The sequence below is a fragment of the Triplophysa rosa genome, linkage group LG8 (assembly GCF_024868665.1).
Source record: "Triplophysa rosa linkage group LG8, Trosa_1v2, whole genome shotgun sequence".
NCBI lineage: Eukaryota > Metazoa > Chordata > Actinopteri > Cypriniformes > Nemacheilidae > Triplophysa > Triplophysa rosa.
The window spans coordinates 1832291-1850539 of record NC_079897.1 but is presented as its reverse complement, the minus strand read 5'-3'; the positions used below and the strand labels follow the sequence as shown (position 1 = coordinate 1850539).

General features: G+C 39.2%; 2 protein-coding genes across 2 annotated transcripts in view; both read left to right on the top strand.

Annotated features, from left to right (window-relative positions):
• Positions 1-3956, top strand: part of ube2e2 (ubiquitin-conjugating enzyme E2E 2) — a 28616-nt gene extending 24660 nt beyond the window's left edge. Inside the window, exons 5-6 of the mRNA XM_057339552.1 lie at positions 1571-1718; positions 3463-3956. Coding sequence (XP_057195535.1) covers positions 1571-1718; positions 3463-3560 — 246 coding nt within the window. The 3' untranslated portion in view covers positions 3561-3956. The remainder of the gene's footprint in view (positions 1-1570; positions 1719-3462) is intronic.
• Positions 3957-12701: 8745 nt separating this feature from the next.
• On the top strand, positions 12702-18209 carry nr1d2a (nuclear receptor subfamily 1, group D, member 2a). The gene is made up of 8 exons (XM_057339544.1): positions 12702-12973; positions 14318-14539; positions 14756-14844; positions 14950-15094; positions 15172-15806; positions 16321-16506; positions 16591-16801; positions 16885-18209. The coding sequence occupies exons 1-8, from the start codon at positions 12955-12957 to the stop codon at positions 17079-17081; spliced, it is 1704 nt and encodes a 567-aa protein (XP_057195527.1). The 5' UTR covers positions 12702-12954; the 3' UTR covers positions 17082-18209.
• The last annotated feature ends 40 nt before the right edge of the window (positions 18210-18249 follow it).

Sequence of the window (18249 nt, the reverse complement as noted above, 5' to 3'; positions counted from 1 at the left end):
CTCACGCGCATTACAAACTCTTTCTGGCGCGAGGAAAAGCCCGAGCCTCACGCGCATTACAAACTCTTTCTGGCGCGAGGAAAAGCCCGAGCCTCACGCGCATTACAAACTCTTTCTGGCGCGAGGAAAAGCCCGAGCCTCACGCGCATTACAAACTCTTTCTGGCGCGAGGAAAAGCCCGAGCCTCACGCGCATTACAAACTCTTTCTGGCGCGAGGAAAAGCCCGAGCCTCACGCGCATTACAAACTCTTTCTGGCGCGAGGAAAAGCCCGAGCCTCACGCGCATTACAAACTCTTTCTGGCGCGAGGAAAAGCCCGAGCCTCACGCGCATTACAAACTCTTTCTGGCGCGAGGAAAAGCCCGAGCCGCGCGCGCATTACAAACTCTCTCTGGCGCGGACAACTCAAACCCTGCACAAGCCGCGTGCATTGCAAAGCTCTCTTGCACAAAGAAATGCGCAATGCGCGTTTAATTTGCTGAGTATCGTCAATCGGAACAACTCTAATAGCTACATTCAATTCAGTTCACTTTTACTTATATAGCGCTTTTCACAATGTGCATTGTTCCAAAGCAGCTTTACAGGAGAAAATAAAAACAGAAAAACAGTGCATGGTGTTTGTAGAACAAGCAAGATCATTCTAATAATCATCCAAGCGATATCAATGGAATTTCACCAAACCTTTAAGATAATCCAATATCTAACATCAGCAGTCTCCCGGTGAGCAAGCCAACACGGCCCAGTGACGAGGAACCAAAACTCCAATAATGAATAAATGGAGAAAAAACCTTGGAAGTCTCGGACCAGTCTCAGTCGGGAGGGCCAGTTCTCCTCTGACGTGTTGCAGCTGCACTCAGTGACTTTGATTAAAAGTTACTGAATAAATGTTTATGATATGTAGAGGCTTATTAGTTCTGATTTAGGAAATTTGTTAAAACTGCATCAGCGTATCATTACTTAAAGTGGTACACACCCGATCAAGCACAAGCTGCAAGGCTCTGATGTTTTAAAAGAACATTTGTGACGTTCAGCTGATGTTATATGTTGTGGAAATCTCATTGTTGGAATTCAGATGGCCTCTTGTTCTCTGTGCCTTAAGGGACAGTCTCTCTCTCTCTCTCTTCCCTGCCCCCCACCAGCAGAGCAGAGGCTGACAGCAGCCGGCATCCGCCCCAGGGCCAGTGTGTCTTTATCACTGTCCTAAACCGGCCCTTTCATCCTGCCTTTAAACCACATGTAAAATAAGAAGTTCGTCTTCAGACGTGCCCTGTTGTTATGTGCGCTTTTGTTCTTCCAGCTCGTGTGGGTTTGTAGGTAGAGCGGATGGAGGAAGTCATTCTGCTAGCAATTAAACTGTCAGGCAGGGAATGTCAAGGTCCGTTACAAAGTTCCACAGAAAGCCCAGGGCTCTTTCACAGATGTCTAACATCATATCCATACTCTATTCATGCTGTAGTTCACTCAAGAGTTTCTTAACATATAAGTGTATCTGATTTTGCTAAGATAAAAAAAGGTCAATTTGCGTGCATACGTACAGCATTCCAATGACTCTGTGGGTTTCTTTCGCCAGGTGACGTTTCGAACGAGGATCTATCACTGTAACATCAACAGTCAGGGAGTGATCTGTCTGGATATTTTGAAGGACAACTGGAGTCCAGCTCTCACCATCTCAAAGGTCCTGCTGTCCATCTGCTCTCTACTAACAGACTGTAACCCAGGTGAGACTTCAGCCCCTCAAAATTCACATTATTCATTCATATAGCTCACCCAAAAAAAATGGCAATTCTGTGACTATATTACCCTTGTGTCATTAAAAATCTATAAGCTTCATTTTATTTTAAAGCAACACTTAAAATAAAATTTTGCTCACGGCTCCCCCATGTGGTTGATAAGCGCAATTGTCTGTTACAGTGTTGTAAATAATGTCGCTTTATAAGCTTCCCCGTGGGCAGCGCAATACACAATAATTTGTTTAAGTAAGCTGGTGGACCTGGCGAATGCAGAAACATTGTTTGGAAACCAAGTGGCACTCTTCCGCAGGCAGGGGATGGGTGGGGCTGTGTGTACCGACCCCAACACAAAATGTGGATGCTCTGTTAGCAGCGGCAGTAGAATTCGTCCGTTTAAGAGTTGTTCTACCACTGAAATCATTTTAGAGACATTATTTTGAGGTCGAAAAACTACAAAGTGTTGCTTTAAGAAAGAAGTAATAAAATACTTGTGCACAATATTTCAGACCTTCTGAACTATTTGAGGAAAACCAAAACTTTTCAATTCAATTTTCAGAAAAATATAATCTAATTAAAGTAATAATACTATAATATATTTAATAAAATGTAAAATGTTTAAAAATAATGTAATGTAATATACTTAATTGTGTTTTAAGGAAGATGCAATAAAATGCTTGAGTAAGGAAAGCCAAAACTGACATGAAAATTTCATCTGTATTCAGACAAATATACAGTATAATAAAATGTAATATAAAATAATATAATGTGATGAAATATGCTTAATTTTATTATATTACTATTTTAGAAAGATGCAATAAAATACTTGTGCACAATATTTCAAGCTTTCTGAACTACGTGAAAAAAGCCTAAACTTTTACGTGAAATTTGGATTAAGCATATAACATTACATTATTTTATAAGAAAGATGCAATAAAATGCGAGTATGTGAGGAAAGCCCAAACTTTCTGCATCTGTATTCAGACAAAAACATAATATAAAGTATTATAGAATAATATAATGTACTATAATAAAATAAAGCATGTTAAGCTTTTTACATTACATTACTTTTTTTTAAAACTTTGACATGAAATTTGCATCTGTATTTAGAAAAGGAAGAAAAAGTAATGTAATATATTTTAAAATAATGTCATGTAATATGCTTAATTTTGTAAGAGAGATGAAATATTGTGCGCACATATTTTATTTAAAGTCGCCTGACCTTTGTGAAGAAAGCCAAAACTTTTACATGGAAATTTTCATCTGTATTCAGAAAAATAATATAATGTAATATATTTTAAAATAATGTAAATAAATATGCTTAATTTTTGTAAGGGAGACAAAATAAAATGTGTGCACAATATTTCAAGTCGTTGTAAAAAATTACAAATTATAATTAGAAATTATATAATGTTATGTAATACAAAGTGAAATTATATAATAGCATTACATTGACAGTGCAAAGGTCGTGGGTTTAAAATGTATATATTTAATGCACTATAAGTCACTTTGAATAAAAGCGTCTGCCAAATGCATGAATTTGTGTATGTAAAATATATTTACAACATTTTAACTCATTTTTATGTCCATAAAACAAACATTGCCGGTAAAGATGCCGACACGTAATATTCCAGGGTTTTTGAACTTCCAGGTTATTTTAGTGTAGAAAAAATGACTTTTTGTGTTTTGTGCTGTAGCTGACGTGCATGACTAATGTTCTTGAATGTATTCACAGCGGATCCTCTGGTCGGAAGCATTGCCACACAGTACTTGACCAACAGAACGGAACATGACAGAATAGCCAAACAGTGGACGAAGAGATACGCCACATAAACGCCTCCTACAGTATCGTTCCTCCCCGACACAAACACACACACACACACTATACCCCCGCCCCGCCCTCCTGTGCCTCTCTACCTCTCCCAATCTGCTAAAAGCACATTCACCAAGTGCGACGTGCATCTGGCCCCTCTTCCTTCCATCTTCCTTTACACCTGTCTGTGACGACAAACTCTCCTTTGTTCCTCGTTGACTTGAAAGCTTCTTTTTATACAAAGAGTAGATTGGGACTTTATTTTCCAATTATCTGAATGTTTGAATTACCTTAGGTGAAAAGGAATACTATTGTTTATTATTATTGTTGTTGTTATTATTGTCGACTTAATGTATCTATATCCTTTTTTGAAGTGGCATCCGGAACAAATACAGCTTCTAAACCGTCTCCCTTCATCAGCGTATAGTGTGTTTCTTTGGGTTTCTCCTTTTGTTAGACGTCGGTGAAGTTTTGTGCATGTAACGGGATGAGAAGTCCCATACCCTGCCGTCTTTTGTTTGTATGTATTTTTTAAACTGAAATGTTACGTTCTACAAGAGGCTTGCTTGTGAATTAAAGAAATGAAAAAGAAATCAAAAGATGTGTACATATTGCTACATGCCGCCTCTGGCCAGAATGAACTGTTGTGCTCTCGCGTCATGAAAAGAAAACATAAATAAACACTGTGGCTGAATTGTACAGTGTACATAATTTACGCTATGTGATGTCATTGTTTACCATGACACGCTTTCTGACGCTGACTGTCAGTCACAGAATTTTTCACACGCACAGAAAAGGGTTTGTGTCAACAAATAGCATTGCATTGACCTACATGAGTCATGACTAATAGAGCTCGAGCGATTATATTGGCCAAACGACCATTCGTTTCACTAGGTCGCCGCAGCAAACCAAACAGAACTCCGGGAAAGTTCGCGTTGGCCGATAAACACCCTCGAGCCACCATTGGTCCATGGCCATTACGTAATAGGTGGGTGTGTTATGTAGCGCCGTCATGTAAACCCCGCCTCCAGACACAAAGGGGTGTTGGATTGATGGAAAACACTATACCGTCTCTCAACGTTTTCGAGCTTCGTTTTACCCCCAAACGCAGAACGAAAGCGCAAATCGCCTGGACTACGCCGAGCCCTTAAGTGTAAAATGTCTTGTAAGTGTAATGCTGTGCTCCAGTTTGTCTGGATAAACATGACTTTTGGCAGTGTTGTAATGTAACGAAGTACAAATACTTCGTTACTGTACTTAAGTAGAATTCTCACATATCTGTACTTTACTTCGTTATTTATATTTCTGACAACTTTCACTTTTACTCCACTACATTTCCTAAATAAAATGTGTACTTTTACTCCGATACATTTCTCCTAACCATCTTCGTTACTCGTTACTACAAATTAAAGAATTTTCAGAAGAAATTTGAGTTGGTGACGTAATGCCTCTTTGTTGTCATGTCAACCGCCAAGCACGAAGAAGAAGAAGTCCTGCTTGTCCGGGCATGTCACATTATTGATGCCATTATGGAAGCACCTGCTGCAGGCTCTGCTGCTAACGTTACCACTCCGGTAGCAGATGACGAGCATCTCGACTACAGTGACGAACTTGGTGAACTCCGTGGTGGTGACGAAGATAACGTTACACACCCGTTGCCGTATTTGCAAGAAATATTTTCGTACATTGGAGTGAAAAATTCTTCCTACCGGATTAAGTGTGGGTTTCCATTACTCTGGTTTTATTCGCATTTTGAAGTTTCGCATCAGAAACGAGTGATGGAAACGCTAAATTTCTAATTAAAAACCCTTAATTCGCTAAAAGGTTTTTACGCTCGCTTGAGGTGGTTTTTCATTTTTGCGAAAAAGGGTTAATGCGAATAATGGGAGATGGGAACGCATTTGCTGAATAAATTCCTCCAAAAAGTCACGTAACTGCACTATGAGACTGCGTAACCTGACTAACCAGAGTAATGATCTTGTGACACAGCATCAGAAATGTTGTTATGGTCATTCTTAAACGCCTGAGCAAAGTCGTCAAGTATTTTTGTAATTGCCTCTTAGAACTGTCACGACTGTGTTTCCCGAACAGCAGGCATCCACAAAAGCACCGCATTTATTGAGTTTCCTAATCGTCTGCTTGCGCGAGTATATCAAAACTATTATATTCAGTGGCTTCTCTTACTGATATTTAGTGCCAGTTTATTAGGTTGACTAGTTGGATGGAAACGGCAAATGTTTTATGCGATTTTCCAATTTTGCGCATAAGCTAAATTCGCAACTTTGGATGGAAACCCGGTATGCCTACCGAGAGTCACTGAAATATTGGCATTAAAAAACTCCCCGTCCAACCTGAAGAAGCACATCGAGGTAGGTTAAATTAATTTTCATTCAATTCACGTTATTTAACATGAATTAGTTATCATAAGCCTGTTCAGATATCTGGCTAACGTGATGGCCAGGCTAACGTGTGCTAGTTAACTTTTCTGATTAGCCAATGTGCAGATATTTAACAACACCAATGATTTTCCCTCCGAATTAATTCAACACATAATACTGAAATGGTTAATAACGGTTTCTGGTATAGCCTAAGTGGCGGCCGAATATTTCCTAGGTAAATTAGCGTTACACCGGTGGAGGGATTTTTTTTAGACCACATTAGGCTAATTAATGGCAGGTTACAGAGGAGCCTTCAGGATTACTCACATCTTCAAAAGCACCGTGCATTTTGTTGAACTTGAGATTTGCTTTGATTTAATTACCTCAAAATTCTAACTGTTCACTTTTTTTTAAATACCTTTACTTTTACTTTTAGTACTTAAGTACATTTTATATCAGACAATTACTTTTGATACTTAAGTATACTAAATGTCAGGTACTTTAAGACTTTTACTCAAGTAATATTTTAAAGGGTGACTTCAACTTCTACCAAAGTCATTTTTTGGTAAGATACTTGTACTTTTACTCAAGTATTGCTTTCAAGTACTTTATACAAGACTGACTTTTGGTCGGCACGTTTACGCAACAATCCCCGTATTTGTATGTGACAAATAAACCGAATTGACTCTAAAGTAACCTGAGGTTATGAGATGCGCCGTTTATACTGACAATATTTTGGTTATCAGCCTGTGGGTCTTTAACCTCTAAATCACATTACTGACATTTTTTTATTTATTTTTATGCTTTTTATCTGTAACCGATAGAGGATCTGACAACTTTTTTCTTAGCTGCTTTCAAAGTCACAAACCTGTTCATCAAACTTTACTGAATATGCATGAAGCAGAGAAAGCTTTTCCAGTACAACCCCTTCATTACACTATACAGAATCCCCCTCTGGTGGATTTTTATGCTTAATCATGAGTGAAAACTAGTAAGATGATGATAATGCCTTCAGGTTGAATTTGAGCTCATCCATTATGTGTTCTCCAGAGGACCTGCTGTGAATCTCTGCTTTGGGAAACATTTATTTGTGTTGATCAATAGAAACGTCGATGCAGATATTGTCAAAGAGCTGTTATAAACATCTTGTCTACGATTTTATGGGGGGAAATGCACATTTAAAAATCATTTAAACGCAGCCACCGACAAATGTCTTGTTTTGTGAGTTAATTGTGGATTTTGTTGTTTTTATAGTTGTGCACTCAAGCATCCATTATGATTTTACAGGATTTATCATGTATCATAACTCTATGGGCAATAACATTTTAATCACGGTGGTGAATCTTAAGAAATTTGTCTTTGGAAAAAACTTAACAGGAAAAAATGATGAGGGTCTCTCTTTCAAACATGAACATTAAACACTTTTGTAAAGATATAATCTACCGGAGGTACCCGTGACGCATTTCACCTTTCACTGAAATATGTTTTAGACTCATTACCTGTTAAAACAATAACTGTTCTTAAATCAGCCCATATTGTGTTGTAATGATCTGGATGAATCGGACGCTATTCAGTTTCATTACATCCAACCCACATTGATAAGAAAGTCATTTCATTCCACTCTGGAAACATTTCATTTAATATCGTTCAAATTTCATATCATACGATGATGGTTTTGGTTTCCTGACCTTTCACCACACAGATGTCAGCAGATATAGTTTACACCTCTCGTAGACAATATATGACCTATTTCTTACTTTTGACTGAAACCTCACACACGCACACACACACACACACACACACACACACACACACACACACACACACACGCACACACACGCACGCACGCACACACACGCACGCACGCACGCACGCACGCACGCACGCACACACGCACGCACGCACACACACACACACACACACACACGCACACACACACACACACACACACACACACACTTGTTGACATCATGAGACTAAAGGTAAAGCCTGATGTGGCCGATTTAAAACGGCGAGGATCACTTCTTACCTTCTCACAACTTCATTCTGAACATTTTATTCATTAAGTTTGCGACATTTTCATGAGTATAACCAAACCCATTTCACACACACACCGGAGCTATCAAGAAGTGCAAGTACACGAGCTACACAACACGACTCACCACAGATGTCAATAGGTTTGGCTAATGATTTGAAGTTTCACACCCTGCAGAAGAAACCGAATGTACAGGTTATGTCCAGTGTATTTAAATGTGTTGAACAGGCAAATAAAGTCTTAGCACACCTACGTATGATCTATGATTGATCTTTATTTTATCTTATGTAATATCTACTTTAGGTATTTATGCGTTTACTCAAAACTGATTTAAAAGTGTTGGAAGCACTATACAATAAGAATGACTTCAATTCAATGCAAGAAGTACAAACTAAGAAGTAAAAATCTGCTTAAAAATAATCGCAGGCTTTTTCATTAGGTAAAGCAAAGAAATACTCTGAATCATTTCATTTATATGCACCAACAATACATGCAGCTGCGAAAAAAGAGACACAACATTTGTTTTTCTGATTTTTAAATAGTTAAACGTGTTTAGGTAAAATGATTATTTTTGTTCCATTCTGTGAACTACCAACCAAAATTCTCCCAAATTTTTGAGAAAAAAAAATTGTTTTATTTGCATTTGTTTGCAGGAAATGAAAACTGGAGAAACGGGCGAAAATAACAGAAAAGATGCTCTGTAAAGAAAACAAGTTGATATGTATTGCATGCTGTTAGCCTTTCACATTGCTACACATCGCTAGTAAAATCACTGAGAACATATTCATCGCTCAGCTATGGAATGTGACATTTGTCAACATGTTAAACGCTTTTATTTAGCTGTTGTCAATGCTGTCAACACATTCCAATGGCTTCATAAATGAGTCACAATCAAAAAATGGATATTCTGTCTTTTACTCACCATCATGTCCTTTCAAACTTGTGTGCAGTTTTTTATTGTGCAGATTCTTCTGTAAAACAAGAAAGGTGAATTTAGCATCTGCTCCATTCTGTATACGTCAAATAAAAATACAGATTCATTACCACCTAAAGACAGTTAATATATGTAATATAACATATTTTCCCTGATTCATCAAGATTTGATAACGTTCCAAAGAGAATATGAATTTATGAACAAAATCCTAAGGCTTAAATGTAAGAAACGTATTAAAAATATTTCAAAACAAGCATATAAAACAACAGCATGTTTTGACTGTACATTTAAAAGGATATTATATTTGCAATACATTTTAAATTATATATTTATATATTTAGAATAACAAATAAATGTGAACTAGATCAAAAAATGTCATATTAATATTTATAATCATAATCCCAAGGCAGAAACCTACGAATGAGAAAACATCTCTGAATTGAGGTCAACCATCAGGGCCACGAGACTTTGTTTGAGCTCTTTTGTTTGTTTGTTTTTTGTTCCTGGATATCACATGTACACGTGACGACCTGTTCAAACAACACAGGGTCATGAACACCTGCTCACCATTTGTTCACTCATGTGAGAATGAGCTGCCGGGTTTGTCCACTAGATGTCAGTATAGTCTCTGTTTCTGTGAGCTCATCTGTCAAGAACATTTCACGTGAAAATCTACCACAGCAACAGCGGACACCCCCAGACCATGATGTGAATAAATGTCCTGAAAATCTTTCCATCAGAGAGATTCGGATGTACAACAGCTCTCGACTCACAGACTGAAGCCTAAAGAATAGCTCTTTGATTTAAAACTTGACTTGAATGAAAAAGGGGAAAGTTCACCCCAAAAGAAACATGCTTTAATAATTTACTCGCAGGTTTGAAATGACACGAGGACTATGACATTCTTTCTTTTGCAGAACACAAAATAGATATTTTAAAGAGTCTTGATAACCAAACAACACTGACCCCCATTGACTTCCATTGTATGAACACAAAACCACGGAGACATTTCTCAAAATATCTTCTATCTATCTGTGTTCCACAAAAGAAAGACTCACTTGAGGGTGAACAAATGATGACAGAATTTTCCTTTAAGGGTAAACTATCACTTTAAACTTGATGTGACATGTTAGATTTACATTGTAGCACATACTGTAATTCACCAAGAGATCCATCTGGTTAATATTTAACAGATTATGGTCAGATTGAATGCAATAAACTTACTAAACTATATTGCTATTTTTAGTTATTTTCGCCTGGTACATTTAACCACGCCTTCATTATCAGATCCTTCAGGATTTGTACAGCACGTCGTGTCCTAAAGTTCTTCGGATCAGTTTCCAGACTACAGGAAAATGTCAAATCTGAAGTGTTTATACTGTCCCTTTATCCTGTATCCCTGTAAAACAGCCACAGCGTTTCTGTTACTTATTAAAAGCATTTACTGTCATGGAAATAGCTCATAAAATCTACGACCACTCTTATGTAAGCATATTTATGAACCATCAGTATATGGGTCATTCTGTAACTATGGGAACTTTGCTTCACTATCGGTGAAAAAAAAATGTTTTTGCCATTTCTCACACTTCACATGTCAGTTGTGGATTAATAATATTTATTTTTAAATCAAAATCATTACACGTGTCTACCTGGGAAAGTGCATATACAGTATATACAGTAGGCTTGTTCAAGTAGTTCTGTGAATTCTTCCGTATACAATGACATTGTAAATAATTGTTTATGAAGGGGCCTGTTTTAAATTCCAGCATGACAACCTATAGAAATGATTTACAGTGTGGAAAAACCTCACTACCTGCTCAAAGCCTTAACCTAAATGTCATTGAACACTTCCGCAAATGCGTCAGCAAGCCAGACCCTATGGCAAACTGCACATATGTTTCTTAAAGAGATAGTTCACACATAAATTAACATTCGTTCATCATTTATTCACCCTCATGTCTTTCCTAACATTTCTTTCTTCTGCAGAACACAAAAGGAGATATTTTGAAGAATGTTGGTCACCAAAGAACTGCCCCCCATTGAATGAGCAAGTTGTCTATTTAAACGGCACAAACTGTTTTAAGACTTTGACAAGCTTTACTTTTCCAGATATGCATATTTGAATACTAGTACAAATATCTCCAAAAACCATGAACAGAGCTTCCAGCCATCCATCTGTACTTATAGGAGAGCTATAAATATTCTTTGTAGGGTCACTGAAAGTTGAAATAACTTGTTCAGCTAATGCTTAGTTTATGTGAAATTTGGCATCTACCAAATGAATAAATGTAAATAAATGTGAATTATACCAAGCATTAAACATTTTATAATAAGGCTGTATTTGATTACATTAGTAAATGCATAAGCCAACAGGAACTAACTAATGTTAACAAATACAACCTTAAGTGTTACCAAAATATTTGTATGTAGGAAACATGAAACCTTGTCCACAACAAACAGCAAAACGTGACTGCACGGCCAGACCATGGACCAAAGGGTCATGCCCTAAAGACATTTAAACTGAGCAGGATCTGTTTTTCATCACCATGTGTATATTTGTCTCCCGAGTAACTTTACCATTATGCTGCCAGTTCAAGTTGTTCTTCGATTCAGAATGCTTAAAATGTGAAAAATGTATATTAGTGCTAGTGTCTAATAATATAACTATTTATATTTTATTTAATTGATGTTAATATTCATTTATATTATTATTTTATTGAATAATAATTGTATTAAATAAACGATTTGTTGAATTTTGTTGTTTGTTCGTTTTATTAAATAAACAATTTGTTGAATGGGTCCTGTAGTTTTGTTCTGCATTTTAAAAAACCGTCTGGGACATTGACATCTAGCGGTCGAGCTTGGTATTGCAGTCTAAATTCAAAATATTGGAGAGACAAGTTCAGCCAAGTAACACTTCGTTCGGTTTCTTTTGCTTGTTATCAGAAATAATCTACAGGCACTTTATTGTTTGTGAACGTGTACCGGAAGTTAAGGGCAGTCCACGAACGCGCGCGTGCGCAGTAGCGTTTGTTTATGTTGACACTTTGAAGAGACGTTAAATAAATGCCCTTACGAAAATTAACCATGTATTTTTTTGAGGTACAAGTGTAGTAACCATGGTTTTTTTAGTGCATTGATTACTTACTGTAGTAAAACCATGGTTTTGCCCTAACCATCGTTTTCAAAACCATGGTTATTTTGTGATAACCATTGTTTTACTATAGTAACCATGGGGTTTCCATTTTAACTGTAGTAAAACCATGGTCAATTTTCGTAAGGGTGTGTATTTCTTTTTTTACATTTTTAAGAATTCCATAATTTAAGAATAACTGAAATCGTGCCTACAGCACTTCAACAGTGCTCACTTGAAACTAACAAGTCTGTAAAATCGAATAATAAACATCACATTTAGAATATTTGTATAATGCTGTAGCCTTAAGCTATAACCAATAATCATAAATCTAACAACTTAATTTGATAGAGAACTCTCCACAGTAAATCACCTGTAGCCTAATCTTATCTCATCTGCTTTCGTGGAAACGAGAATGTTTTACTTTGGTGTTCATTCGGGTGTATGGGGGGGTGGCACGGCATTCCCACCCCCATTATCTGTCATTTGTTGCTATGTTGACAGGGAGTGGCGAAGGTTCAAAACAACACCGTGTTCTCAAAATCATCGTGCTCACGTTGCAGCGGCAAGTGGTCCCGTGGTCCCTCCTCCCTCCGGTCGGCCAAAAGTGTGTCACTGGGTTAAAGTGAGTCAAGCGCGCACACGAGGAGGCGGAGCCGGTGACGGGACCGCGCGACATAAGAACATTCAGTACTGGGAGCTCGTGCGCAGCGCGGGAGTTCCATTGTGACGCGGAAGACCAAACGCAGCTGCTGGGAGTCAGAATGAAACATTCAGCGATCTGATGAGACGTTGTGTGCAGTTCACAGGAGCATTGATCGTCTTGCCTTGAATTAACTGCAGGTTGTTCGTATAGCTGACAAGGTGGAAATATTTGTGCCGAGTGAAATATATCAATTTACCGAGATTTATCGCAAGAGTGAAATCTCTTAATATGGATTCAGCGAAACAAGGTAAGAGGCTTTTTATGAAGACAGTCTACTAATGACTTTTATTATGTATGCTATGAAATAAGAAACATGCCCGTGCTAAACGAAGCAACCAGCGATATCGATTGATTGATGTTTAGCTTAAACGTTAACCTTCACCTTCTGCTGAAGTGTCTTCGTGTTTAAAGTATTTAGAGACCGTTCGTATGTGTAACATTTTAATTTGAATACATGTTGCAAGAATTGGAGGATTTTTAACGAAAACATTACAAGTGAAGCGCTACATAAATACTAGACTTGCACTCTGAAACGCCAAACAGATTGAGGACGTTAATAGCTTGAAATGTTATTTCAAATAAATGTTACCAAGTTGACACCAAACAGCGTGAAAAATGTTACCAAAATAATGCGTTTAATATAACGTTAAGTGTTCGTGTTCGCTATTGGTGATTTAAAGCACGTTTGCAGCCGGTGCACGAACTGATGTTTCCATTGGTCGGACTGTATGTGGGTTAGGAGTGCCCGTGACGTCACGCGCCCCGAGTACTTCGAGTACTAGAACCCTCGAGCTCACATGGCTCGCGTTGCCTAGCCGTGTGCCTGTGTGTACTAGGAGTCGCGTCCGTTTCTCTGATTGGACGAGTGCGGCGTAACGTTTTCCTCGCCCGCTCTCCGATTGGTCCGGGGGCGTGTCCTTGCATAATTTAGCACGCTCGCCTGACGTGAGGCTCTCTGCAGTACCACGTGAGGAAAGCAGCAGACATCTAGTGACCTAGATTTCTTCACGGTACAAAACACGAGAGGTGCACGTGTGGGTGGATCTGAGAAACTCAGGGTTACAGCTGGTTAAATAACCCCTCGTGTTCATTTAAACATACTTTTTTTGTTCGTCTCTCCTGGCATTTTAAACCAAACGATTTGAAAACGAACATTAAACGAGTTTTATCATTTTTGACAGCTTATTCGAATGCAATTTTTAACTTGTAAATTACAGTGTGATGGTGATACTTTGATATTTGTATATATGAACTGTTTGCATACTTTGGAAATAACAAATACTGATATTGCGCAATCACAATGACGTTGTTAACATGAAACATTCCATTCATATAATACATTTTATTATTATTTTTAAAAAAAATTCAATAAGACATTAATTGAAAAAATAAATACAAAAATAGTTATAATAGATAACAGTTGGAGCTCGCTCAAATTATCTAATGTTATTAACCATTCTGTGAATAATGAAATTAGGGTTGTTTCTTTGAAGAATAAATAAATGCATTTCATAAAAAAAGCATTTCCATTACAGAATGTGCTGTACAGCATAACTGGTTGTAAATGTTAATCATGTTTCTTTACTCTCAGGAGGCGTGATAGCCTACGTCTGCTCTTCAAGCCTGGCCTCCAGTCCAGAGCCGTGCATGATTGACAGCTCTAACAGCCGTTCACCGTCGTCCTCGCCGCCTCTGCCCACAAATCAGAGCCGTGCCACAGACGTGCCCACCGCTGGGCTGCTCTCAAAACACGCTCACCCGCGCGGGCACGCCTCTGAGAAGACGGCGCTCGCTGCGAAGAGTGGCATTACAAGTGAGTTGGATTCAAACACAAATACTCGTTTACTTCTTACATAAGCAAACCGATTCCTAGATAGCCGCAAGCAAAAAAAAATAGTTAAACGCCACCAGTTTACGTTTTGATGTGACTTTAAATCAAGTCAAGAAAGCCACGTTTTTGTGATTTCTTTTCGGTTTCGTCTGCAGTTTTATAGGTTAGACTAACCTTCATGTAATTGCGGTTTTCCAGAGCTTAATGGAATGGTGCTGTTGTGCAAAGTGTGTGGAGACGTTGCCTCGGGCTTCCACTACGGCGTTCACGCCTGCGAGGGCTGCAAGGTAAGAAAACGGCTCTTCCAGAATACTTTCAAACATGTGGTCTGTTGTGTCGAATGCTCCGGGTATGCGTGCCAGCAAATAAAAGAATTGATTTCTATCTTACAGGGCTTCTTCAGAAGGAGCATCCAGCAGAATATTCAGTACAAGAAATGCCTGAAGACCGAAAGCTGCACCATCGTGCGAATAAACCGAAACCGCTGCCAGCAGTGCCGCTTCAAGAAGTGTTTATCCGTCGGGATGTCGCGTGACGGTGAGTAGTGCGGCCGACCACGTTTCTCCTTCAGCTGTTTTGAGGGCGCCGTAGTTAAACGTCGTCATGTCTTTCAGCCGTGCGATTCGGACGGATTCCCAAGCGTGAGAAACAGCGCATGCTTCTGGAGATGCAGACGGCCATGAACAACATGATGAACAACAGTCAGCTGCAGCGCATGCTTCACGGCGGTCAGGCCGTAACGTGTGCCTTAGAAACCAGCCAGGGCGACTCCTCAAACTCCTCTTTGCCGTCACCGCCGGATTCCCCGCGGTCTGCCTCCGAACTCTCTCGGGACTCCGAGTCGGTCGTTCCCATGGACACGTCCATGAGTTCGGCGTCGTCGTGTTCGTCCGACAGCGGGGAAGACGACCTGCCAAGCAACGGACTTCAGCGCGACGACCTGTTCGCGTACAAGCAGCCCGTGAGCCCGCCTCGCGCGGGGTCCGTCTCTCCGGCCAGCTCGGACACGATGAGCACCAGCAGCAAGGACGAGGAACGGCAGCCGCGGGAATGCTGGAGCGGTGACAGTCAGAGACGGTCAGACTGCGAGAGGAACCTGAAGGACACGTCTGGGTTTTACAGGGAACATGTGACCGGGTACCACATGACCCAGCAGAGCAGTCAAAGCCCCACACCAAACTCGCATTACCACGCGTACAACGGGAACAACATGAACGAGGTTCAGAGAGGAGGATACAGAAGGCATCTGGTAGGCTTGTAATAATTTGTAATAACATTGTAATAATTTGTATAATTTATTATCAATACTAATTGCTGTTAAACAAATGAAAGCTTATCTACACTATGCAGCCATATTATAGATCGATGCTTTGCTGTTCTAGAAGTTATCATGGAAAAAGAACATTAATGTAATTATGTTAACTAGCTTTAAAGTTGTTGCAGAGTTATAGTTTTATTTTCGATTTATTCATATTTGGAATTAGCTTCTATTTTTAGTTTTCATGCGAGTTTTGGCAATTTTGTTATCTATTTATTTTTTTATATTGCTTTACAATTTTAATAGATTTTCTAGTTTTAGGATTTATTTATTTTCTTTCGATAACTTTTTCAAGTTATTGCCGAGGCAACCGTTCTAATTTTCAACTTTCAAAATGACCTTAAGCCTTATTTGATTTCATTTCGATGAACAGAATTGTTTTAACAAAAGCTTTGTTTTTAGTCAATTATAATAACCCTTGATCCGTTCGATGATATCTTCTCAGGTATGTCCTATGAACGTTTCCCCCTTTGTGGACCCCTGCAAGCCCGGTCATGAAATCTGGGAGGAGTTTTCCAAGAGTTTCATCCCCGCCGTAAGAGAAGTGGTGGAATTCGCGAAGCGCATCCACGGTTTTCAGGACCTCTCCCAACACGACCAGGTCAACCTCCTCAAGGCGGGAACCTTCGAGGTAACGACACGAACGTCTGTAACATTTAAAAATAAGAAGAGAAAATCTCTTCACAGATCGTAACGTTCTCTCTTTCGTTCTTAGGTGCTGATGGTGCGCTTTGTGTCTCTGTTTGATGTGAAAGAGCGGAGCGTGACCTTTCTCAGCGGTAGGAAGTACAGCGTGGATCTGCTGCATTCTCTGGGCACCGGAGAGCTTCTCACCTGCATGTTTGAGTTCAGCGAGAAACTCACGGCCCTGCAGCTCAACGAGGAAGAAATGAGTCTCTTCACGGCCGTGGTTCTGGTGTCTGCAGGTAAACCCGTCTCACCGTTTACAACAAATGAGGCTTTAACGCATCAAACGCATCTTTTGACACGCTGCCGTTTTCCCGCGCAGACCGATCGGCCATCGAGAACGTGAGCGCCGTGGAGGCCCTGCAGGAGACTTTGATCAGAGCTTTGAGGAACCTGATCATGAAGAACCACTCGAACGAAGCGGCCGTCTTCACCAAACTCCTCCTGAAGCTTCCCGAGCTGAGGTCGCTCAACAACATGCATTCAGAAGAGCTGCTGGCCTTTCAAATCCAACCTTAAACCAAAACGTGCTTCCTCCACTTTCCAACTTCGGTTGTAACTGTACTCTTGAATGTATTTAACATGCATTTTTTACTCGACAGATTTAGGATCGAAGTGTTTTTAAAAGAAAGTAAAGACGCTTTGCATATGGAAACTGTAGTCTTATTAGCTGTACCGATGTATGTCGCCATTCAGGCAGACAGAGAGTATATTAGATATTTGATTTGTTCAACCATTGTAGTTATTTGTTATGCGCAGGCAAAATCTACGTTCACATTTGTTGGTAAACACTAGACTCCATTCTTTTGAAGAATTATTACGTCTGTCGATCACGTGCAATAGCTGCTGATGCATGGCTATTGGTATAAGAGCAGCTCTATTTCGTATCTTGTCCAAGACATTTCGTCTTTAAAATGTTTGATCATGTGTTGCTTATTTACATACCGTATGTTATTTTCTTCTGAACGTATGTCTGTTGCTAGCGGCGACTAGCAGATGCATGTCTGCATCATTTGAACCTGTGTGACAGGGCCGATGCTTTTGCACGCGGTGTTGAGGAACAGATTGAAACCGCGGCGTTGCACGCACGTTCAACGACACCATAATTACGGTGCACGGGCGGAGAACATCTGCCTACCAATTGTAATTTATGAGCGGTGTCACTTTAAATGGCAGGAGGACGATATTTTACCTTCATTGCTGTCGTTTTTATATATAGATCACGTACAGAGATGTTATATGTCTTCCATTACGCAGTTGGAAATGTGTATAGTTGAAGTGAACAAAGTATGAAAAGAGATGGAATTTTATTTATGGATGTTTGTACAGATGTTTTTGGATTGCCTTATCATTCATCGCCACATCTACAGACACGGGGAACAGATTTTTCTCATCAGTAATCACATTTTATCAGAGCAGGGAAACTATATTAAAATCCCATTTTTTTGGGATACACTTCTGGACTCTATGCATATGGAAACAGCTTGACAATATGGACATTTCTTAGCCTTTATTCAACATGAGATTATGTGATTTTTCCTTGTTCAGATTTGTTGTCCATGTTTTTGTTTCCTGAAATAACAGTGCAGTATGTATATCTATTAGAAATCTATCAATATAAAGTAAATCAATAAATATTTACTTGCCGTTTTATCGTCATGTCTCTTCATTATTGTGTCTTTTAAGG

Excerpts from the sequence above, each read along its gene's own strand:
- nr1d2a (XM_057339544.1), top strand. Across the intron at positions 14,845-14,949 it reads ACGCCTGCGAGGGCTGCAAG|GGCTTCTTCAGAAGGAGCAT; the intron begins GTAAGAAAACGG and ends TCTATCTTACAG. Across the intron at positions 15,807-16,320 it reads GAGGATACAGAAGGCATCTG|GTATGTCCTATGAACGTTTC; the intron begins GTAGGCTTGTAA and ends ATATCTTCTCAG.